Below are 24,962 nucleotides of genomic sequence, written 5' to 3' on the forward strand. Positions count from 1 at the left end.
CCATTTGATTCAGTTGGTATGAAATATTAAAACCTCCATTGACTATTTTTTTCTATATTTTTCACATGCTACTGCTTGTTATGTTAATATTAGTTAATGCTTGCCCTCAAATAATTTAGGATTACATTTTCAGGTGCTTAGTTTTAAAAATGCTTGTTTAAATACCAGTCTCAACAATTTGTTATGTCTTTCAACATTGTTTTATATTCTTGTTTTAAATGTTACTGTTTACATCACTGCTCAATCAGGTGTAGAAAATGTAAAGAAATATCTGATATTAATATGAATTCATGGGAATCAAATCCTTAAAAAAGATTATGCCTTCCTTTGTAAAGCCTTTAATTGTTGTGCTTGGTGCAACCGGAGCTGGCAAGTCAAAATTGGCTTTGGAAGTAGCTGCACAACTGAATGGAGAAATAATTAGCATGGATTCCATGCAGGTAAATAGCTATGCAAGGTAGTACAGTTGTACTAAAGCCTATTTTATTGCTGTGCACTTTTCCAACAATGATGAACAGTTTTTGTTAATTATGTCTCCATAATTGTTTATAAATGTCTTTTTTTGGCTATGTTTTTTGTATTAATATGGTTTATTGTCAAAGTGTTTGTTTAGGCTTACAATAGTTCCTTTTTTGTCATTTAAGATATACAAGGGATTGGACATTGTTACAAACAAAGTGACACCTAAAGAACTGGCAATGTGTCCACACCATATGATTGGATTTCTATCACCCTTGGAAGAATTCACTATTACAGAATACCAAAATTGCACTCTAGACATTGTTAGTAATAAATAAATACATGTAATCACAAGCACTTGGAGCTTAGTAGAGCTGTTTTATTAGATTACAGACATTCACAAGCGAAACAAAATTCCAATTTTAGTAGGTGGAACAAACTACTATGTAGAATCTATTTTATGGGATTATTTAGTTAAAACAAAACAACTGGAATCTGGAGAGAATTTTACACTTATTGATCAATCATATCGCCAGGTAATTGTCAGTAAATAATTCTCTGCAATTTAAAAAAAAGTGTTACATTGGTCACCGTGTTCTTATTTGTACTACCTTTGAATTTGGGAAGTGTGTATTGGAAAATCTACGTTTTTAAATTTAACTTGTGGCTTCATTTATTTTCATAACAGCAACTAGAAGCCTACCCACCAGAGCACTTATATGAAATGCTGTGCAATGTTGACCAATATGCCTCTCAGCGCTTTCACCCTGGTGACAAGAGAAAAATGATCAGAGCTTTAGAGGTAGGTTTTGTGCAGTATGTTAATTCTAGGTTTGGAATTAAACTCGTTTAATTTTTTATATTAAACCCACAGGTCCATCATATAACCGGAAAACCAATTTCAGAGCATTGGAAGGAACAATTAGCTCAAAATGAAAATGCTGATCGTGGTGGTCCTCTTCGGTTCAACAACGCATGTCTTCTGTGGGTAAAATGCGACCCAGAAAGTAAGCATTAAAATCAGCTAAACTATTCTTAGCAAGTACAACTTGGCTAAGAAAATAATGTTGATACTATACACTTACCCAGGGGTGGGCAATTATTTTTAACCGCGGAAACTTAAAATGTTATGGCGGGCCGGGTCAAAAATAGGATCTGAAATACACGTAAAATGATGTCAGAAACGTTTACCGTATAAAACGAATAAGCTAACGAATTTGTTGTTACGTTTGGAGTTATGTGTAATTTAAGTTAAATTGAAAGGCCACAAGACGTCGCGCGAAGCTCGAAATTTTTAACTATGTTTGTTTTATAATGCAAAGTTTAATTTAGATTTAGAGGGGGACGTAAAGCTTTAAGAACAGACAAAAATAGTACATTGCTTGATATATTGGCGTTTATCAAGTTGTGGGGCGCGTTGACCTAAAAGTTACGATCAAAATACGAAAAAAATTCATACAAAAATCCTTACAATGTGTTTTTGGCTTTTTAAAGCTTCAAGTTACTGATGTGTTACGGTACAGCGGCCATATTACAAATAGGATACAAATCGGACATGGCATTAACTAAAACAAAACATGGCATTAACTAAGTTTAACAAAATATGAATCGGTATATTTCAGAGTGTAGAAAACGGTCGTATTTCGCTCATATTTTAAAGACGGAATACTTTCGAAGCGCTAAAAATATATAAGTCTTTCGATGCGTAAAAAATATAAGTATTTAGGCTAAGGTTGTTCAACTTTCGTTGGAGAGAGTGCCACAGTGCAGAGAACGCTATTTTGTCTGTAAAGTTGCCGAAAATTTACGAGAAAGACAGAAAAGAAAACAATTCCCGTTTTAGTATTTAAAACAGGCTAAAAATCGAATTTGGCGTGTTCATGACTAGATCCGTCCCTGGAAAGAGTGTTTACGACATAACAAAATTTCGACACTCGTCCTTATTTTCACTTAGCCTATGTATTTTAAGGAAAATAAGCCGTGGGCCGGATTAAACAGCTTGGCGGGCCGTATGTTGCCCAGGTCTGCACTTACCCATACAAACTTCTCTGCATAAAAAATCGTTTTTTTTTATTTTAGTTCTAGAAGAACGCGTCTACAAGAGGGTTGACAAAATGATTAAGCAAGGTCTTGTAAATGAGTTATTAGACTTCCATGAAAGCTATAATAAGCAGAGGTATAAAAACGTGGTATTTGTCAATGAAAGTGGTATTTGTCAATGAAATTTGAAATAATTCCTGATTTAAGTAGCAAGTTTTGAAAATTATTGTTCCTTGTTTTTTATACCAAAAAAATCGAACCACCACAAAACATTGAAAATAAAGTTGTTGCCCGCACCAATAGGTTGTCAGAGGGAAGTCAGTCGGACTACGAAAGAGGGATCTTCCAAAGTATTGGTTTCAAAGGTTTACATTCATTTTCTTGAAACCTTGACTCCTTACTTTGTGATTACGAGTAATCACGTTACTGTTTAGAGTTTCACGAGTACTTAACTGCCCCTGAAGACATCGACACAAACGAAAAGAAGCGGCTATTCGAAAACGCCGTTGAACGAATGAAAATTCAGACGTGGAAATACGCAAAGTATCAAGTAAAATGCATCAAAAACCGAATCGTACACCGTAAGGACATTTAATTTATACATTTAATTTTTTATTTCAACCGTTCAAACCCGAGGGCTATTTAGCTTTGTAGTCATGTTTTGTTTTCTCTAAAAGGTAAAAACGGTCTTCCTGTTTTCCCATTGGACGCTTCTGATCCAAGTTCATGGCAATCGCAAGTTCTCACGCCAGCTCTGCAAGTATTGAAGCACTTTTACGGGGACCACGATAATGTGACCACTGCTTTACGCGACGTTAACGTAATTGTAAGATTCTGCGAAGTACTTCAATCGAAATCGCGTTACTTTAGCCTAATACAGGGGTGTCCAACTCAAACATGTTGGCAACTTCTTCCTGTGCCAAAGTCTAATTCTTTCTAACACTAAAAGCGCTTGTTTACAAAAAATAAAACGTTTATTTATATGAAAAACATTTGTTTTTTTAATCAAGCACTATTCATAATTGATCAAAACTGCTTCTTTGCAAACGTTTGTTTTTAGCCAACTCTGAAGATAAATCGGCCTTCAGGTTTGTGGAAGCAATGCGTTTTGTATTGTTATAAACAATGGCAGTTGGCTGTATAACAAAATTATTATTATGGACACACCTGACCTAATACAATTACAAATATATACGGTGCTACAGCGTTAATAAATGTCATTTATTCAAGAAGTAAATACAAGAAAATACAAGCAACCGGGACGCCGTATTATCAGTTTTGCTAAACCAGTTTCAGTTTTTCAAGGAAATGTCTTAACTCGGGGCCATTGCCATTTTACCCTAATGACAGTAATTTGGCATATTTGTAATATTTAACATTTCTTCAACACCTAATTTCTTTGTGTCGTTTTTTTGTGCTTAATATTCATACAATTTTGTAATTTTCAAGGAAAACGATCTTGTGCAGCCAATTAAGAAACGCGAGCGTCCCAAATACTTCGGTTTTCAGCATTGCGTGGAATGTAATAAGTACATCGACAACCACATGTGGAACGGTACAAATGATATATTTTTTTTTTATATTTGTGGTTCCCATTATTAAACCTTTAGATATTTCCCTTTTGACGTAACTTGATTAATTGTTGGAAGGGAGTCATGCCCCATAAAATAGGTTGAGAACCAGCGCTCTAGACAATTGTTTAATAAGTAGTTTTCATTATAAACCGAATAAAGATGAATCTTTAAGACTTATAAATAACAACAATTGACAGTATCCCCTTCATAAAAAATAGCTCTTTATCACAGTGATAAAAATGCTTCACGAAGAACTATTACGATAGTTCTCAAGCGTCAGCTGATAATCGCATCATACTGAAAAATGACAATTGGTTATAATATATATTATATATATATTCTACTCAGAACTAAAATACTTAACAAACGAGCAAAAGATAACGATTTACTATTTTATTTTAGTCCATATAAAAACTCGTCGACATCGAGCGCTGGTTTTCAAGCGTCAAAGGGAGCTGGCCAACACCAGGCGAATCCTGACAGCACACATCGCAAAAATCGCAGCGGCTCGCGACAACTCTGCAAAGGCAACGTCAGATCAGGCGCCCGATGCTGAAGACCCGGCTTCCTGCGATGTTTTTGGGACTCTTTTCGATTCTGATTGCGATAAAAAATCCGAATCTGACGTTTCGTGACACGCGGTCGCGTCACTTTTTCCTGTCTTTTTTGTTTTGGGGCTTCTGAGAATATCTACATTCTTGTGCAACTCCGCATAAAAAAAATTCTATCTTCAATGTAAGCCTGCACTTGTTTCTTGTTTAGACACATTAATAAGCCAAGACTTTGTCATAATTTTTTGTAACTATTTTCTTCGTTTTTTTGTTAACCACCACACTTAAAAATGGCAGAATAACCCATGTAAGGAGAATTAAGTCTAATTTGGATAACTCTTTACATATTCGGGTTCTATTTTTCCCAGATCTGGATCTAAACTGTAACTTCCCACGTTTGTTTTAGGAAGCTGTAAGCATGTTTAGCCCTTTCTAAAAGTTGGCAAGTCCAGACTTGGATATCTCTGTTGAACGTTGCTTTAAAATACGTCAAATAGAAAATAAAAGTTGCTTTAAAACTTGATTTGAATGTTGCTAAGTTTAATTTGCAAAAAGGGTTCAACATAGTTCAATAAGTGGAGGTCACGGCGTAGCAAAAGCATATAAGCTAACGTCTATTTTCATATTAGTATGCACATGCCAGCCAAAGCATTACGGTTAATATATATTAGGCAAAAATTTCTTTTTAGACTTAATTTAAAGGTTCAAAAAAAAACAAGGTGACATTACATATATAACACTTGGTAACGTTTTTTTAATCCAACCGAAGCATCATTCGCATCAGTTTGACTGATGGCCTTCAGAACAAAATGGTCGGTCACACTGAAATGTTGATTTTCCTATATTTGCCGACGAGTCATGAAACTGGTCATTGTTTGAAGCACGATGTCTTTAGGTGTAAATTAGACCCGTCATATTTAAATGTGTTTTTTTTTAATTTAACATAAAGGCGAACAATTGTTCTACCTCCAAGTGGTTACCGACCACAAACATTTAACGGCTTATATTATACAATTACTGCTGGGGCCATGTATACCATAAGAAGAGTGTGGACTTTTGGTTAACTAAATCGTATTAGGATGTAATGTAAACTAAATCAATGTCAATATATGCAAGCTTACACTTTTTTTGTATCTTTTTAGGAAATACATTGTACCACAATAAAAAAAATACTTGTTTTATTTCGTGGTTATCATCATGTCATTGCGCTAACGGGAATTTCTACCAGCATAGTCGATACATCAGACATAACTCTTACAAAGACGTATTACACATTAAATTGTAAGACGGTGGTGTCTAAAAATGGCGAGATTTCAGGGTAAAATAAAACAAAAACGCTGAGTTTATTTTAAATGAGCGGCGTTACCCCTACCTTTTCACATTTTCAATGCAATATCAAGAGTACAAACTAGTTGTTTTATTAATGTTAAATTTTAAGTAAGGACAAAAAACGATAAATAGAAAGCACCGCGTTTAAACGTGAAGCTGGTTAAATATTGCACAAAAAAAATAAAAAATGCGTGTATTCTTCAGCGTTGTTTCATCAGGTCTTCATTGCAGTGCTCATCATAAGGCCGACCTGTTGAAAAGAAAATGTAACAATTAATATAGCTGTAAAATAGTTCAAGACACGCGCGACAGATGGAACATACAGCTCGAAAAAGAAGTGCACGCCGTTCAAACATTTATTATATATAAACGTGTATTTCACCAAACAGCAAACAAATTTTACAAAAAAATATCAAATGCATATAAAAAAGGCAGCACAAAAGGACAGTAACGTATTGCATCATTTCAAGACGAAAAAACACAGGAGGGACTAGTTTGTTTTCCGGGCAGACTGGAGTTCTTCCACCAGACCTGGCTCTCGCTAAAGTTAAACCTTGCCGCTTGTGAAGACGAGGCGGGACTGGGAGACGAAACAAAGCGGCTGACGCTTTGCAGCCGTGGAGTGCTCCCAGTGCCATTTCGCCGGTAAGTCCTCGGAATCGCCAAGTTGTTGTTGTTAGTGTTTCCAGTGCTACTGGCCGAGCAGTTCGATATGGGCTTGTTAATGTCGATGCGACGTCGTTTCCTCCCGCAGACAAGGCGGAGTCGCTTCTTCAGCTCGCGGTTCGTGTAGGTGTACACCAGCGGGTTGATGGCCGAGTTGGTGATGCCCAGCAGGAGAAGGTAGGTGCCCACGTGATCGTGCAGGCGACAGGACGCCCCGCAGATCAACTACGAAAAACGTAGTTCTTATAAATTCGATCAGTGAAAATTCGACTGGACAGTGAAGTTTCGCAAATTAATATAAAATCGAAAAGTATCCTTGAAAAATCGGTCGGCCTAAAAACAAAATTATAATATTGTGTACTGACTACTGACCAGTGACCACTGACCAGCCATGACAAACGACCACGTGTGTTTTTTTTAGGTATGCAGTAAAATATTTGCATGGAATAATACTGTTCAAACATTCAGCTCTAAATATGTGAAAAACTTTCTTTTATGGTAAGTGTTGTTTGTTTAGAACCACCAAAACCATCATGGATAATGGGTTGTAAAAAACACAAACTGTTGATTTACTCTGATGCAGGGAGATTTAACCAAGTTTACTAGGCAATGCTAACATGATGAAAAATAATAACTTTGATTCAATTTCCGTAGAAATTATGGACTGGGGGGCAGTGCGGATCCACTAAAACACACGAGGTAACAAATATATGCAAAGTACCTGCACGGAGGCAACAATCAGGAAAGGTGTCCACATAATAAAGAAGCAGCCAATCACCAAGGTCACCGTTCGCAGGGCCTTAATGTTAACTTTCGACGAGTGCTTGGGGAATACCCTTCTCATCTGCAAAGTGCAAAAAACAAGAAAGTAAATGAAGCTGACTCGTGACATCAAAGTTACTGTACAAAGTCGCACACACGTTAGTGTCGCTTAGCTTACTTGTGTCGCGAACGTTCCCAAAGACACGCCACTGCTGTAAGATGCGCTGCGTCTGAGCGAGGCCGTCCTCGTGAGTGAGTCGCCCAGTCGTCGATTGGCCGCTGGGAGCGTCTGGGCCGACACGAGCGACAGCTTCGGCCCGTTCGCCAACTCGCTACCTACGTCGGGCCTGGGATTCGAACCCACGACCGATGCAGGCATGCTCAGCTTGCGCGTGGCCGGCGAACGATTGTCGATTGAGCTTGCTCCACCGACTCTGAATCGTACGGTTCTGACGGATTCAGGGATGAGCGACGTCGCTCTATCTTCCCTTCCTGTAAGCGGAAAGTCCGGGCACGAAAGGGACCTCGGCAGCGGCCGGGATGCGTCGGCCAACAAGAAAAGGTCGTCGCCCGGCTCGGCCGACTGGCTTGTGTTAAAGCATGGGTTGATCACGCCCAACTTGGCGGCTGATATCTTCCTGTGGTGCTTTCGCGACACTGTAAAAAGAACGGCCCAGTTTTTGCACATTTATAGTTCGAGAAAAAAATGCTGATGGATTGAAATGTTTCAAGCCATAAACCGGAGACATGAATTCCGCACTGGTCAACAAATATACCAACATATTTTGACACAAAACGAGGCCTCAATAGGTTGTTATAATGAAATGTACGAACAAACACAGCGTAAGGTATAGTGGCCGACGGTAGCCATAACATCAATTTGATATGGAGTGAAAACGATTCAGGAAACACACACCTTTTAACCTTCTGCTAACCTTTAAATATTGTCACATAGATGTAAGTGATCAGCACCAGTTGGGGAGCAAAGATGCCGAAGCAGGTGAAAATCACGTAGGAAGGCTGCAGTATGAGAAGGAAGGAGCACGTCTGACCGATCTCGATAAACTCTTTCAACTGAATTCCCCAGCCCAAGAAGGGTGCAAAGCCAAGGAAGATGGCCACAAGCCAAATCAAAACAGCAAGAATAATCACCTACAGAAAGCAGCCTATTTTACTGGTTGTTTTTGGAATAACTATTATAAGTTCTACCGTTTTATGATCAAGTTCGATGTTATCGTTAAAAATTGCCGTTTAGATAAAATATAGGTATCAAGAAATATATTATACACACTAAACCAGTGGTTCTCAAACTGGGGTCCGTGTGAAGGTTTGAAGGGGTCCTCACAACATTTTCATATTTTATTGGCGATAGATATATTGGTCGAGCATTTATTTCCCAATGAATTTTTTTTATAATAAAAATTCGTAGCTTGTGTACAGTAAGCATAGTAAGTATAAAAAACTGAATGTTTATTTTTATTTAAGTATATATTGTATAGTAAGATTTACATTTTCGCTTTAAAAAAAAAGTGGTCCGCCAATATTTCAAAGAAGCATTTATAAGAAAGTTTGAGAAGCGCTGCACTAAACCAAATCATTACCTAAAATCGTTTATAATGCATTACATGTGCACTTTTTGTCCAGCTATAATCAAATACCATACAGTTGTTACTACAGTCGTGATAAGTATTGTCAACACCCAATGTGCAGCTCAGGTCTCACCCTTTTCCTGGTCACTTTGTAGTCGTACTTGAGCGGATGCATGATGGACCAGTAGCGGTCCATGCTAATGGCGGTCATCGAAAACACCGACGCCGTGCAGGGCGCTATGACGAGGCAGATTTCGAGCATGCAGTCGGAAAAACTTCGGTCAAAAGTCGGTTTGGCCAGATGGATGCTAAGTATAACCAAGTTCACGAGGCCGACCTGAAAGTCGAAAGGGTTTCGGTTCCACATACGGAAATAAATGCAAAGCGTTGGGTAAAAACCGTTACGTAATGACAGCGAGAAAAGCGCGTCGTGATTTATCGTCAGCAAACAATGGATCTTGGCAAAGTGCCACGGATAAACTAGTCGAAATTTCGAGTAAGGTGTAATAGTTTCGAAAACAGATCTAACGGGATTTTTCAATTGCTATCCTTTTTTTAATTAAAAACTGGAAGTTTGTAAATAAAATGTTTTACACTGGTCATTTCAGTTTTCGTTTGTGGCGGCAAAATCAAAATGTTTACCGTTTATAAAATATAAAATGACAGAAAGCATTGAAGTGCGCACAAACCTTCAAAAAATACATTTGTTTCACGATGGAAAGTAACCATTAAGCACGCATATTACTTCTAAACAAGTTTGAATAATTTTTTAACTCATTCAAAACCCAGTTTTAGGCCAGTTTTACGGTTACTCACTATTGTCAATGCATTCGTTTCTTATCGATAAAAATACGCGAGCCTAAAGATGAAAAGCAACATTAAAACACGTACGATACTTACGCATAGATCGGCCACTCCAAGGTTCAGCACGAGGACGTAGCTGTTCATCTGGTGATTGTTCGTTTGCGCAACTCTCCCTTTTGCGATCACCATCGAAACTCCAACGACAATTACCAGGTTCGCCAAAATGATCACCGAGGCGACCACCAAGACCAAAAACTCGAAAATATACAGCTCGTTGACCCACGTGCTGACCGTTGTGGTCACTGCCACTTGGCTGGTGTCGCCATAGCTTTTGGGAGTTACAGCCCTCAGCATTGTCCACCTGTTTTCTTTCTGTAAACGTCCTTCTTCTATCAAAACTAACTTCCTGACACTTATGATCGTCTTTACGAAACCAGCAGGGCGATTTCTTTCTTTCAACGGATTGCGCAACTTGTCTTCATTTGCTCAGTTGTCCATATGCGCGCCGATAAGAAGACGCAGGCCTATCCAAAGGCAAACAGTTGCGTCACTAAAGTCAAGTGGATCTATCTCCCAGTCGAAAGTAGGGGTACGCTTGTCACTAAACTTTGCTGCCAGGTTGGAAAATCTCACACAAAAAGCTAGATCTCGTTCGCTGCCAGTGGCAGACTAAACGCTAAACTTTCGCGAGAGAGCCGTTTTACGATGTTCCGGGATTCGCGTTCCTTTTGCTCCGCGCGTTTCGATTACGGCAAGATGGGACGAGTTGGTGTATTTTACCGGAAAAAACGCCTGGCATATGGTAAGCACTTGTGCCGTGTTGTTTTTACTCCAATAAGGTGATCTGCAATTAGACGGCGAGAGCGCGCGTGTTTGCGCAAGGGACCCTTAAGCAAATCTCGATTCGTACGCGCGCTCTCCTGTTTTGTAAACATACGATCGTGCCTGGCGTACACACACACAGCGATACATATTCGCCACGGCTCGTAATTTACGCCCTGTCACACCCCCGTGAGTTGTGGCTTCCTCCGGCAAACAATAGACCGCACAAAATTAGTGGAATGACCGAGCAAAATCGACGGCCGACACAGGAGTCGCTAGCGGTAAAAACGCGTCGCTGAATTTCGCCTGCTCGTCGCGTTTCCGCCGCGTTTCTTGCTACACCTATTAGTCAAGTTAGTTGAATTAATCCGAACTGTAGTTTGAAGCTAACACCTAACATTTTTTTACAGTAAAGAAATCATTAAAAATAATTTTTTTTTTTTCAGTGTCAGTGGATATATTTTTTTGTTTTCAGCCTTCCGTTAAAGCGTTTTTTTGATAAAAGTCCGTCCGGCCGGTTGGATACCTAGTAGGCTAGTACGTCGTTATTAATGTCAAATAAACAAATAGTTACAAATAAAATTTGCATGTGCAATTTTAACAATATTTTATCACATTTCAGGCAAATCATTTTTTCAAATTAGTAAACACAGGTGTTTGCCCCTGTTAACAGGTTTGCACACAAATGTCCAACGTCCATGTTTTATATGCGACTAATCTAAAGTAGTATTTGTAAGGTTAAACTTCAAAATCTATATCTAAAAGCTAGTTTTAAAGGGTGTGGGTATCAAAAGCAAGTGATACCCATATTCAAGATAAACTTGGTTAAACATTACATAAAAATAGTATTTTTGGTAAAACCGTCTTGCGCTTTATCTGAGAATAAATTATGTTGCGACACTCTGATTGAGGTAATGATCAAACATTCTACTCACTTGATCGGATGAGGGTGCCGCTACGATGGCTTGATCTTCTTCGGTGTAATTCTCAATCAGAGTGATGTGAAGCTGTTGAAAGACGTGCTGGACGTTCAGCTGCAAAACGAACGAACACAGATGTCGCTTTTCATTCGCCATAAGAATTTTTCTTTTTTATTTACCATAAAATTAAAAAGGTTAAAGTGCTTGTATACTGAAAACCAAGTCAGATGTCTTTAAATTCGAATGACACATTACCAATGACAAACTAAATGTGTAAAATAGGAAGATATCTCCTCGTGCTTGCACGTAATTGACCACACTGGCTACTAATGGGAGCAAATTTTAAAAGACTAAATTTTATTAATGACTAACTTTCACTAAGACAGGAAAGTCTAAAGAACATTTGACACTTTAGTAACGCTGATTAAATAAAAGTGAAAATTCAGGTGACACAACTAATCGTAGTCCTGGTGGCGCCTATTTTGCTGTACCTTGACCGGCTTGAAGAGGATGTTCTCCGTTTCCTTGTTAGCCAGGTAAAGCGCCATGCTCGACGCGCTCTTCTTAACGCGAAGTTTCAAATCACGGTACACTTGGCCGACCAAGTCATGCAGGACTTCTGCGTCACAAAATTGGTCTGGTAAAATGACATGATGTGAAAGGTTGTTTGGGCTAACGAGGCAATTTTTTTTTGTTTTTGAGGGGGGGTCATATCGCACAAAAATCACTTGTAAGCAATTTGATGCAAATGGTTGTTTTCATCACCAATTGTAAACCAATAAATTAAAAATTTTGTGATGAACCCTAACTAATATAGCTTTTCCCTAAAACTTCCTAACATTGTGTTGGACGGTAAGTCCAAGGGGCTCTTAATTGTACATTTTTGTTTACACTGGAGTTGGTCTGATGTCTATAAGTTTCGTGACTAGAGTATAAAATTAAGGACAGATTTGATACATAAAGTAACTTGTGCCTAAGAATAGTTATCGATTTACTAAAATATATTGATATACGCTATTGACAAATTTATAACAGTTTGTACACCACTTTTATTGAACATTTATTTAAAATAATTTTATTTTATTAAAAAATCAACGTCAACAACTTTTTATAAGGTGAAACAATACCGGGTGTAGCGAAAGCTTGCTGTCTGAGGGATGCACCGCCTTTTCCATCTTCTTTGCTCATATTTATAAACTTAGAAGCCTACAAGAGAATTATTTAAGCGAAATTAGTCGAACGATTGTGACAGAGTTGCTACCACTTTTTGCTTGTATCGTTATTTCAAGAAATTTCTGATCGAGAAAACGTAACCCATGAACCCATATTTTAATATTACCCTGATACGTCATAACGCGATGCCTAACAAGAAAGAACTTAAAAACCACAAAAAAATTAAAAAAAGAACCGCCGTATTTATGTAAACATTACCTTGTTGAGAAATTCCGAAAGAAATCCGCAAAACAAATCAGTTTGATACTGAATAAATTCTTCGCAAACCTGTTTCAGCTGCCTGTAAAACACAGAGGTAGTTTGCATAAAATGTAATACAATTTTTGTGGGATAAAAAGCGCCTTTGTTGCCAAGTTATAGCATGATAAACTGATGGAAACTTGCGTGTTTTTTTTACTTAAACAATTTTATCGATGCATTGATGGCTCAAAAAATACATTATTCACTTAAACTTTGTCGCAAAATGTCGTACAATAGCTTATCCGGAAACGTAAAAAAGAGTAAGATATTTAAATCAGTGAAAACGAATGATTACCTGTCGACATCCTTTTTGCTGTCTATGTAGAACTCCTTGACCTCAGGAGTACCTTCGTACATGAATTGGAGTAGAGGATTACTTGCGTTTACTTTGAGTATGTTGGCCAGCGATCTGGGTTCCCAAACAAACTTGAAGGCAGCATCTAAAAATAACTATTATTATCATCAAAGTTTACAAAAACAACAACATTCAAAGCGGTATAACCAACAATATGTTTTCCAGTAACTGTTTTGTTATATTATCAAAAATAAAGTCTCTAGACTCTAGAGAATGCGTGTGCAGTAAATTTATAGTCTATTGTACGAAAATACAACCCACTAAGTAATATTTACGGCCAAATCGGACTCAAATCTAATATGCTTTAAAATACCCTAGCTATACCTTTAGTTCTGCTAAAATCTAACTGTGTTTCTTTGATAGCAAACTCTGCGTGAAATGGAGCAATCTGTTCCCGTAGTATCAGCAAATGCTTGATGAGAAACAGTTGAGCGTCAACTACCTGCAATTGAATAAAAGCAAGGAGGGACATTAATACTTGAACATAAGAAGGTTGGTAGAATCAACTTTAAAGGCACTTATACTAATATACAACAGAGGCTTTTCAAAGGGAAACTCCAAGAATAGACATCTTGTGCAAGCAGGCCAACGTTCGACCACCTAAAAACAAGTCAGCGCCCCTTATCCAGTTATTTCGCGAGGGTATGTATGTATTGTACTTTAAAGATAACCAACTACAACGAAAAAATCAATTTATATCATGTATAATTTTTTTAATTTTATAATGTACTTTAAACAGTCTTGGCGCTTTTGTGTTGCTTGCACGTAAATTACCGGTAATCAAACTTACCTTGTTTTCGGAGGTTTGTTTACTCGATTTTGTTTTGCCCATACCATCCTTTATTCCGTTACATGCGGTTACCAACGATTGCACACAAGCCTCCAGCGCTTCTTGCGAAAGACCCTGAAAAATGCTTTTCTGCAGAAAACAAAACATTGTGGTAATTTTTACACTTGTTATGAAATTTTTTATGAAACTTTTTCTAGGATATTTAAAAACGTTTTAAACAAAATTGGTAGGTTTTTAAAGACCTGAAAATGTATCGTTGTACACAAAACAAATTCAAAGACTATCCAAACATTTTTGAAGCATAGAAAGATAGGGTTTTTTAAAGACTTTTCAATTTGTAAATCAATTTAAAAACATTCAAAGACTGTGGCAACCCTGTATTAGCTAAAATTATTTAATAAACAAAATAAACACACTAACAATATAAAATAGCATATCTTAATCACCAAAGACAAATTTTCCTATTTGGGGGTTTATTTTGTGAGAAAACAAAACATAGTGTTCGGTATGGTAAACTAAACAACAGTGTTTCTTTCAATGCGTTCCTTAAATGAATAAACTGTATTGAACGCATGTTGGTTACCAAAGAGTGTTTTTGTAATAGATCTAAAAAACAAATTTTGTCAATTGACAACTGATACATCGAAACGCATCACCATTTGTATTAAATTCAGCTTACATCAACGCATCTATATAGCTTGGAAAGACAGACCAGCGCACGTCTGACTGTAGGGTACCACATCCCGTGCATGTCTGCCGGCGATGTTTGGAACTTTTCGGACGACAACTTCTTCGACTGAACTCTTCCGTCGCCTGAAAGTAACAATGAATTGTGCTTGGCTACTTCAAAAAATGTTCGACGATTTTCGTAACTCGTATTTACCGGAAACGCTTGCGAGTTTTCCATCTCCAATGTCTGGCTCATCAAGTTTGATTTCCATGAAGGAACCGTCAAGAGATTGTTTTGGTTGCTTCAGACTTTGTGCGATCTCCTATTAAAATAATAAGGTGCAATATTAAAAAAAATAATGTCTTTTGATAAACAATGCCCATAAAAATGTCGCAATACGTCTTTAAACCAGGGGCGGGCAACCTACGGCCAGCGGGTCGGACCCTTATTCTTTAGTTCTTTGTTTTTTTGAGTGTGTTTTTAGATTCTTTGTTTTGGGTTAAAATTTTTATCAATTTACATTTAACAATTTTGCCATGGATTTTGCTTAGAAAGTTGACAAGGAGCGTCGCAAATTACAGTAATTGAATGCCCTAATACTTTTTTAATCAATTCGGCAAAAAACAGTATGTTTGCCGTGCAATCAAAGTGTTGCCGCGTTTAAAGAATACAACAAAAAACGCTTAATTCCTTGTATAGGTGGATAAATACACGATTAATGAATCGATTCAGGAATACGGCCCGCCAATTGCTTAATTTTGCGATATCCGGCTCGCCGACTGAAGAAGTTGCCCGCCCCTGCTTTAACCCATCGAAACATTTATACACTTGCGTGGACAACTACTATTTCGACCCTTTTTACTATACGATCACAAGAGTTTAAACCTCCATCATTTGGAGTTTCTCTGGGTAAGCAAGATCGCCAGGTGACGGTTTGTAGCCGATGATGTCATCTCTGATGTAAATGTTGGCACGATATACCAGTCTTTCTTGGACATCCTCCAACATCTGTAGCGACACCGAGTGGAAGGCTTGCAACTGTTGAGCTGTGAACAAGTAATTTACGTTCCGGCCGGGTATTTAATAGTGTTATATAATTTAACCCAATTGAACCTTATCCACACATAAAACATCGATTTATCATATCATATTATCATCCTTCCTTTATTTCTTTCATTAACCTTTGCTGTTTAATGTCACTGGTAAAATGATAAGTTACAGCAACTTACGATTGTTTTGAACATGGTCATCAATCATCTCAGTTTTCAGAATAGTACACAGCTCTGCTAACGTTTCCAGGTGGTAGATATGGATAATCAACGGTCGCAGGAGATCATATAGATTTCCACATAATCGCAGTAACATTTCACTGCAAAGAGTATGTAACTTATTCAACTCGCAGGTACGTACACTTAGAGTATGTCGAATTACATTTGTTAGCACAACAATTCAACGATTTGCTGTTATGTCATTTAAGGATGCAAAACTCTCAATTCTTAAGTTCAAAGGGCCAAGTAAGCTTAACTTAATAAATAATTTTGAGAAAACCTTTAGCTTGTTGTATTTTTTAATTTTAATTTAATATTAATCATTATCAAGAACAGAAGAAAACTCATTGAAGAGCAAATTTATTTATAGGCAAGGTGTTAACCGTTTATAATTTCAAATAAATTGGGTATTTATTTGTAGGATTAAATAGATTAATAGTACTTGCATTAAATGTAATAGATTGTGTCCTAATATTTATCAACTTAAGTTACAAATGGAAGTTCAATCACATACTGAAGCTTTGGCGATTGGGCTGAAAAGAAGTGACCATACAGCTGATACTCATCTTCACAAACATGAACCATAAATGAGCAACCACTTCTTACCAAAGCACAGTGATCCTGTGTATGAAAACACAAAGGTTACTGAAGAGCTATTTATGCATACTGCACCTTTGCAATTAGTAACATTATTAAATTTGTGTTGGGGATAATGCTATTCACAGTTTATAATGTCTAGAATGTCTATAAATAAAACAAAATAGGTTTAAAACATAATTTTGTGCTTTTTGTTAATTGAATATTACAAGCACATTTAAAACATTAAAAATTGCATGGCTGTTAGTTTAAACAAGGTGTGGTCAAGCCTGAATTTCTAACTAAAAGGAACTCCGTTAGGTCAGAAAGATAATATAAAAACCACAGCAACCTGTTTGTTTAAATTAACCAACTCAGTCATTGCAGAAGTAACAGAAGGACCCAGAAGCGCTTCACGTTGAATAAAGTAGCAATAGTGGATTTCACCAAGCAGGTGCTGATATCTAAAATTTAATAATTAATTATTAGTAGGGCGGTTATTTTTTGACCAAAAAAATTGGAAATTTTGACCCAAAAAATTCAAATTTTGACAAATTTTGACCTGTTAAAAAACATTGATTTGAATAACCTATTATTGTTTAACGTACTACATTAGTGTCTTGGCGTCGTCAATCACATGTTTTTGATGTTTTCTGATTACGGGTCCAACACAAATCAGTTATTTTTCGGGTTAATGCAAAACTCATGATAATACTCAGTTGATATTTTTGTCATTTCAAAAAGACAAACAACTATAAAAATGCCAAATTAAAAAAATGTAGACCCAGTTTATGAAATAAGAAATTGCAAATCACAAGCAAAAAAAGACAGCAAATACTGTTCAATACATTTGTCCAAATCAGAGAGCTACGGCCTAGGTGGTTAATTCTTCTCGCCCATACCATATTTTGCTCTAATGAAGATATAGTACTGACAGTTAAAATGTTGTTGAATATAAATCAAAACTACATTTTTGTGATAAAATTGAACGACAAATTTCACAAAAACTGAACGACAATTTTGAAAAGCAGACTAATAGTTGTTTTTTCATTTTGTAAAGAATTTATGTGCATTTTATTCGATTCTGACTTGAAATAATGTTAACAAATTTTGACCTAACGCGTAAATTTTGACAAAATTTTGACTTTTTTTGACAAGTCAAAAAATAATCGCCCTAATTATTAGTATATAGTATATTAATTATCAGTTTACACAAAAAAATCCTACATAAAAAATCTATCTCTATTACAAATCAAGCATCATTGCAACAACTAACAATCAAACATCCAAAGCAACAGCATTTATCATGTGTCATAAATATTAATATTAAACAACAAAAATCTTTAAATAAGGCTTTTCATTATATTAGGGGTGTTGTTTTTTATCTTATAACTTCTTCCCATGCCAAAGTTTAACCTTTTATTTGGTCTGCCAAAGTCGGCCTTTAAGCTGTGGAGTAGCAATTTGTGCATTACTGTGAATTACTGTATCTAAGTTTCCGTCGGTGAGCTGACTTGCTTCTTATTTGTTTCTTCACACCAAGCTACATAATTATGTGAATGCTAGCCTCCACTAAAGTATTATGTTATAATATCCAGGGTTGTTCCTAAGCAAAAATTTACACTCGCCAGCTGGGCGAGCGGCAATCAATCGGCACTCGCCCGGACGAAATAAAACTCGCCAAATTTGTTGGCATGCCGTCTGCAAATTTTCGTCCTAGCGCGGTCATTTCTTGGGTTATCGTTATTCTGTTTTGTGATTTTATACGTAAACAGTAGTATTTATAAAAGTCTGGTTGTTTATTTCCAAGCACGGATGAACAAATTAATGACCCATAAAGCAGTTTAGCCTAAGACAATGTTTTAGCGAAATATTTTTAACAATCTTTAGTGAAAAAAATAACACTGACAATTTAGTAGCCACGGCCTGCCTGTTTTCCATCTTTCTAAAAATCCTTGCGCTCTCTTTTTTTCGTGTTCTGGTTTTTCTGTGCTTGAAGGACGTTTTAACGCAGGTTGTTTCACTCCACAAACAAAACGCCACATTTCGCCTAACACTATAGTTTGTAGTTACACAAGTAGGCGATATTTTCAAATATCGTAGTTTTCAGTGGAGGTTTCGGTCCATCAAAACATAAAAAAACACTGCTTACAAATATTATTATAAGTCATTTGCATTGAAACTTATTGTTAGCAAAAACTGTAGCAATTGCTCTTAATTTCAAAATACAAACAATTAAATAAACACAAAAAAGTAGAACTATTATCCTGGGTACATCGCAAGTCCAATAAACTTTTCCAAAGGCGTCAACGACTGGGTTAAACATTTAAAAATTAACAATGTTCAAGTTAAACGATAAACCTTATAACTATTTGCCACTGCAGCAATGACGTCTTTGATTGTTTGCCGGTAAACAATTTTTTTTTTAAACGGGACAAAAAGTCTTTATTACGAGCTTCGAACGTGACTTCGATTAACCTTATTATTTGTGTAGTGTTGAATGTATTTGCGTCTTAGTTTTTAGGGAAATAACTGGCGCTAAGTAATATTTCGCTTAGTAGTGGTGCTTAACACAAGTTGTCCTACACAAACTAATTAAAATTTCTCGCCAAAGCCAGTCGGGCGAGTGGGTGTCAATCGGCACTCGCCCGGAGCGATTTGCACTCGCATTGGCGAGCGGGCGAGTGCTTAAGGCCAACCCTGATATCAGAAGTGATTTTAGTGCCACAATTGCCACAATTGCTTTATATTGTGAATAAACAATAGCAATTGTCTGTTTTACAAAAAATTAGTATTTTTATGACAATTGACTGAATAAGAAATTTAGTATTTTTTTTTTTTTTGGGGGGGGGGGGGGGGGGGCTTGCAAGTTATTAAGTTATTTTATATTAGGTTGCATGCCACATTTGGTTTATTGGACACTCCTGCATTATAACAACAGAATTAATAACTTACAGGTCATCTTTTTCAACTCTCTGTTCAATCTGCTCCATTAATTCTTTTATTCTTGGGGCATTTGTTCTGAATTTTCCATAATAAAGTGTAAAGGCATCATCTGTGCCTGACACTACAGTAGCTGCAGTCTACAAACATAACAATTTATAATTATGTTATATGTTGATATATACCCAACGAATATGCTGATAGTACAATGGTTAAAAGTTATCATGCTTGACCAATACACAATAGGGTGAGGCCAATGCCCCTCAAAAATTAAAATATTGTAGTAGTTCCTTGGCCCTTTCCAAAAACATTCTCTAGATTCAGTATATTAAGATTTCTAAAATAAAACTAAGAAATATTCACATGTAGGGGTGCCTCTGTTTGATCAAATATTATACGTTTTTATAAAATTCGCCATTTTAACCTAATGCACTGTTCAAGCATCATTTAATCTGAACATCAATGGTTAAATGTTAAAATGTATCATAAATAAAGCAACATTCAACAGCTAATAGAAAGAACCTCACAAAAAAGATATATAAACCAATCTGAAACAAAATTAACTAAAAAGAATGTGCATAAGGCCACAACTCAAGAATGGGAACCTGCTGTACACATCACAGATATCCTCTTGAATATAGAATGCTGCAAGCTCTAACAATTCTTATAGTCCTCTCTAGGTGTTTCTTTTCTAAGTAAAATGGATTTTACTAAAATTATGAGCTGATCTTTATATCCATTCTCCATTTTTGGTTAAGACTTTTTCTTGTAGGCAAATGAAACGTTATTTAGATTTTCAAATGGTAAGCTGTTGAAGCCTTTTTTAAACTTTCCAAATATAATAACACCAGGAGACTTTCTAGCTGTAACCTGATCAGTATTAGAACTAGTAGTATCAAACACCACAGCTTCAACTGAAGATTTGCATTTCCATTCATCAAGTAGATTTTCTGTTGCTGTAGAGATCAGTTCTGTCATAGGTTCATTAGATTTAGTAGGAAGCTTAATGCCATTAGTACCTGAAAGATGTATGGGAAACTTCTCTTTTTCCTTTGAATCCAGAGCCATCATAAGTTTACAATCCCAATGTTAAGATTCAGTTCCGGCCAATGTTGGTTGCAATTGTTCTTCAATGACTTCAGCAGTTGCTTTTACAGTTTCAGTTGGATATCTCGGAGCTTAAGAGTGGTGAAGGTTGATTTTTGTTACATCTCTGCCACATAGAGTTATCAGGTCTGAGACAACGCAACAGGACTTACATGGTTTCTCACAGAACAACCAACATTTGAAGGATGTTTACAAATATCAAATGGAACATGAATTGTTGTGCCAGTTTTGATGGAAACGTGGAAGCTGCTTCTGATCCAGGATTACTGTCAGATCAGAAATCCATTATTTGATCAAATGAAGTATTTGCAGTAGTCCTTTCCAAAGTGATTAACTGTTTTCGCTCCTCTTCTTTTTGTAATAATTCTGAAGCCTCCCATCGCGTTGCATTTTTCAGAATCTTTACCTGTAAATGTAGCTGTCCTGTCTGTCATCGTGCTTTTCCAAAGGACATAGTCTAAGACTCTTCCAATATGCTTTCTGTCATATGCCTTTATGTTTTGCAAACTTTTAACATCTTTTTCATAAAAATTAATGATTTTTTCTTCAATCTTCTTCTGTGTAATACTATTAATACCAGCAAATGAATAAAGCTTTAAAATTTGAACTGCAACTTTTCTCGCAGCTGTTCTCTTACTTCCTTGCTCGCCTGGATTTAATTCTTGGATCTCATCATTAAATGCGATAAATGAAAACAAATATTGTTTGCATGTCGGTAGGCGACAACCTTTAAGTGTACTAAATGATATACACAGGAAACGTAATAAAACAATTGTAATGCATGCTTGCTTAAGTTACACAGGATACACAACTGACTAATTATGTTTTTCATTGAAAGTCATTCTCACAACTATACAGCATGATGTATCATTCTTCAAGGTGAAATATTATAATTATTTATATGCGTATAATTGTAAAATCCTCTAAAAATTTAACAGTAAGGAGGCACCCCTAAGCATCATCCAAATTTGATAAAACTTCATAATTTGTCTATTTATAGTACCCATAATATATTGACAAAGGGCCGAAAAATTTGACAATAGTGGGGCATCAGCCTCACCCTAATACACAACCCTACATAAACAGATTTATAGTTAACTTACTTTTCTATTCTGAATTGTCTGTGTTGTGTTTTCTAAAGATTTAATAACATACGACTTTATCATTCCCAATGCAGTGAAAAGGGCAGCTTTGTACTTTTCCTTGTAGCTGGAACTTTCTTGGTACATTGGCTACAAATAGCAAAAATTAACATAAATATAAATATATAGAGAGATTTTAAACATCCAAACAAAATTGTATTACATGAGCTTGCATAAATTCAATGCATTCATCGATTCTTGTGAGCATTGCCTGAAATGATTCCCCGGTTACTTGCAGATTTGCTGAAGTAAGTTTCTGCAATAATGAGGCATGCTTTCTTTATTATACCACACTTTAATACTTTTAAATGTGTCAAAGTCATGCAATTCACAGACTTACATTCTGAATTCTACTCAGTTCACTGAAATAATCTAGGTTGTCATGGATTGATTCGGCATTGTTCATCAGAGCGGTTTGGTCAGCTAATAGATGCTCACATGCTTCATGTAATGCATTGGTTTTCGTGGAAACAAAGACATACTGCAAATATATAATTGTATAAATGTGAATCAATACATTTTATGACATTATATTAACTGCAGTGTTTAAGGTAAGGGATTTATATACGAGCGGAAATTCATAAATATTTTATTTATACCACATACATATTTTACAATTTACTAACCTCCTTCTCCAACTTGTCGAGAAAATCAAGGGCTTTGTCAACGTCTGCGGTAATATGTTGGCAATATTCTCTGTGGTTTCTTAGCGCTTCCAAGTGTTCCACATAACTTTCAGCCTCCATTGTTGCCATTTTCTCTTCAACTTTGGAAAACCAGCTGTAGAACTAAAAACAAACAAATGGAAAGAATCTAGTATGATGTAGAATACGTATGTTAGTTGTTTTTTATCTGTTTTCTTAAGGAAATAAATAGAACTGCTTTATATAAATTGCAAGACAAAATTTAGTGTTCTTCTCAAAAAGTAGAATTTTAAAACTATTTATTCCAAAAGTAATAAAGCAATCGAACATACAAGCTTGTTAATATATATTTAACTTAAAGTTTGTGTTAATATACATTTGTTTAAAAAACAAAAAAGTTAAATACCTGCTGTGCATTTTCAATGCGCTCTCCCGCCATTTTTAGCATTCCAAATCCTTTAGCAAGAACATCCTCTGTAGAACCTGGAACAACTACTCCTTTAACCGACACCTTGTGTGAAATATTGACCGGCTCTTCCAAAGGGACCTTCAATAAAAAAGTTGGTTTAAACTGACAAATAAAATATTGGAGAATTAAACTTTTAAAACAATTGTTAATAATTTTATAATATAAGTATGTTGAACCTTTATGATAAATGTGTGCCCCAATCTAATTTAAAAGACTTGTCTAATAAGCTATCTAGAAAACATTAAAAACTTCTACATGCAAGATACAACTACATTCCTAATGAATTTTCCCAAACGTAAAATACCTCAATTGGTAGAGGTCTGTTTGAGGCAATTGATGCAAGTTCTAAAAAGCTATCCTCTTGTAATGACCCAAGAGGTGCCAAGCAGTCTGGACTCACACCATCCCACTTGTTTAATTTGTCCATTTTTAAAATGTTTGGTGGTGTAAAAGAATCTGGCTCCATAGTACTGTCACAGCTAAATAACCTGTAAAAAGCTAAGCCATAAATCTGCAGTGAAAAACGTTTGTTGTTGAGTCTCTATTAAATTTTGAAGTGTAGAGGTGTGCAATCAAATTTTTAAGCAAACCCTAGATTGCACATTATTTGAGTTAGGGTGCGAGTTAGCGTTTGGGTTTGAGTGGGTCAAGTATTAATTTAAATATATCAATTTTCCCATATTTAATTTCCTTGCAATTTTAATCTTCACAGCTCTTTTGTTACTGTAAAAACTGGTAGGATTTATGTTGATATTGGATAAAAAGGGCTCTTGCTATTTAGTACGTACAAAGTAACAGCACAAAAAAAACACAAAAATGGGCGCTTGTCTAGAATCCTACCACAGTTATGAAATCAAGGCACAAAATTGAGTTAGGTTGCGGGTTAGCGTTTGGGTGTGGGTGGGTCAAGTATTATTATATTCTTTATTTAATAATAATACTTGACCCACCTTAACCCAAACGCTAACCCGCAACCTAACCCAAATAATGCGCGTTGTGGTAGGATTCTAGACCAGCGCCCAAAAATGTACCAAATACCGTGTACCGCAACGCACATTTTTTTGGTAAGGGTGTGGGTTAGCGTTTTGGTTTGGGGTGTCAAACATTAATATTAATAGTAAATATAATAATACTTGATCCCCCGACACCCTAACCCAAATAATGTGCTTTGCGGTATTTGTAAACAATTTTTTTGCGTTACTTTCTACGGATACACCAAATAAAAAGAGCCCCGATAAAAAAGCTTGATAAAAGATTGCGGACTGGCATAGACGACTGGGAATTATTTATAGAAAATACCATAAAGTTGAAAACTAGGTTCAAAATTCGTGAAATTTTTTTCAACATTCTATATGTAGAATAAATTTATACAGAAGAAAAATTCTGTCAAAATGTTCTAAACCAGCTTGTATCTTTCAGTTACCAAAAGCTAGCCAACCTACAAAATCTCGCACTATCTCATCCTACAATTTCAATGGCAAAATAAACATGTATATGTATTTTAGTTGACATTTGTGACGTGCCGAAACAGTTAGGGATTTCCCCTTATGTAAAACAATAAAAACTTGACAAGGCTGACCATTGTCATTTCTGCGAAATATTTTTTTTTTTTTTTTTAACACGTCTACCACAATTTACTTTCGCATATCGTTCATTAGCGCCAAAGAAAGGCAAAATAAACAATTTTCTGAACCGAGGAATATTACTAAATTATAACACAATATAACAGAGATATACCTTAACATTAATCAGCTTTCATTTTTATTTAGCGCTCCAGATATCTTCTACGAAATGTTTTTTTGTAGAACTAGGCAAAGCGTATATTGGCGAGAAAGTAACGCAAAATAAAACAACTTTCCAAACCGAGAAAATTTCTTAAATTTTAACGCAACAGAGCAGACACATGTCTTAACCTAAATCCACTTTCATTTTTATTCAGCGCTTCAGGTATTTTCAACGAAATGGGTTTTCGTAGAACACTAGTCTAACTGCCATATACGGCTTATTGT

General features: G+C 36.1%; 2 protein-coding genes across 2 annotated transcripts; one reads left to right on the top strand and one right to left on the bottom strand.

Annotated features, from left to right (window-relative positions):
* Positions 1–267: 267 nt before the first annotated feature.
* LOC146147902 (tRNA dimethylallyltransferase-like) lies at positions 268–4,958 on the top strand. The gene is made up of 11 exons (XM_083388602.1): positions 268–440; positions 645–782; positions 846–995; positions 1,148–1,261; positions 1,334–1,466; positions 2,539–2,635; positions 2,803–2,864; positions 2,934–3,080; positions 3,177–3,325; positions 3,949–4,054; positions 4,476–4,958. The coding sequence occupies exons 1-11, from the start codon at positions 291–293 to the stop codon at positions 4,706–4,708; spliced, it is 1,479 nt and encodes a 492-aa protein (XP_083244728.1). The 5' UTR covers positions 268–290; the 3' UTR covers positions 4,709–4,958.
* Positions 4,959–6,210: 1,252 nt separating this feature from the next.
* LOC146147903 (conserved oligomeric Golgi complex subunit 3-like) lies at positions 6,211–23,457 on the bottom strand. Its single transcript, XM_083387960.1, has 26 exons — positions 23,258–23,457; positions 22,891–23,031; positions 22,467–22,628; positions 22,181–22,321; positions 22,004–22,096; positions 21,802–21,930; positions 19,604–19,731; positions 17,001–17,112; positions 16,587–16,693; positions 16,034–16,173; positions 15,690–15,850; positions 15,018–15,126; positions 14,814–14,977; positions 14,119–14,263; positions 13,669–13,782; positions 13,285–13,429; positions 12,948–13,029; positions 12,644–12,722; positions 12,008–12,135; positions 11,532–11,630; positions 9,871–10,146; positions 9,104–9,307; positions 8,317–8,533; positions 7,560–8,038; positions 7,341–7,463; positions 6,211–6,844 (listed from the first exon to the last, which is right to left on the bottom strand). The coding sequence occupies exons 1-26, from the start codon at positions 23,417–23,419 to the stop codon at positions 6,419–6,421; spliced, it is 4,266 nt and encodes a 1,421-aa protein (XP_083244086.1). The 5' UTR covers positions 23,420–23,457; the 3' UTR covers positions 6,211–6,418.
* Positions 23,458–24,962: the final 1,505 nt, after the last annotated feature.

The sequence above is a fragment of the Ascidiella aspersa genome, chromosome 4, assembly GCF_963924565.1.
Source record: "Ascidiella aspersa chromosome 4, kaAscAspe10.2, whole genome shotgun sequence".
Lineage (NCBI taxonomy): Eukaryota > Metazoa > Chordata > Ascidiacea > Phlebobranchia > Ascidiidae > Ascidiella > Ascidiella aspersa.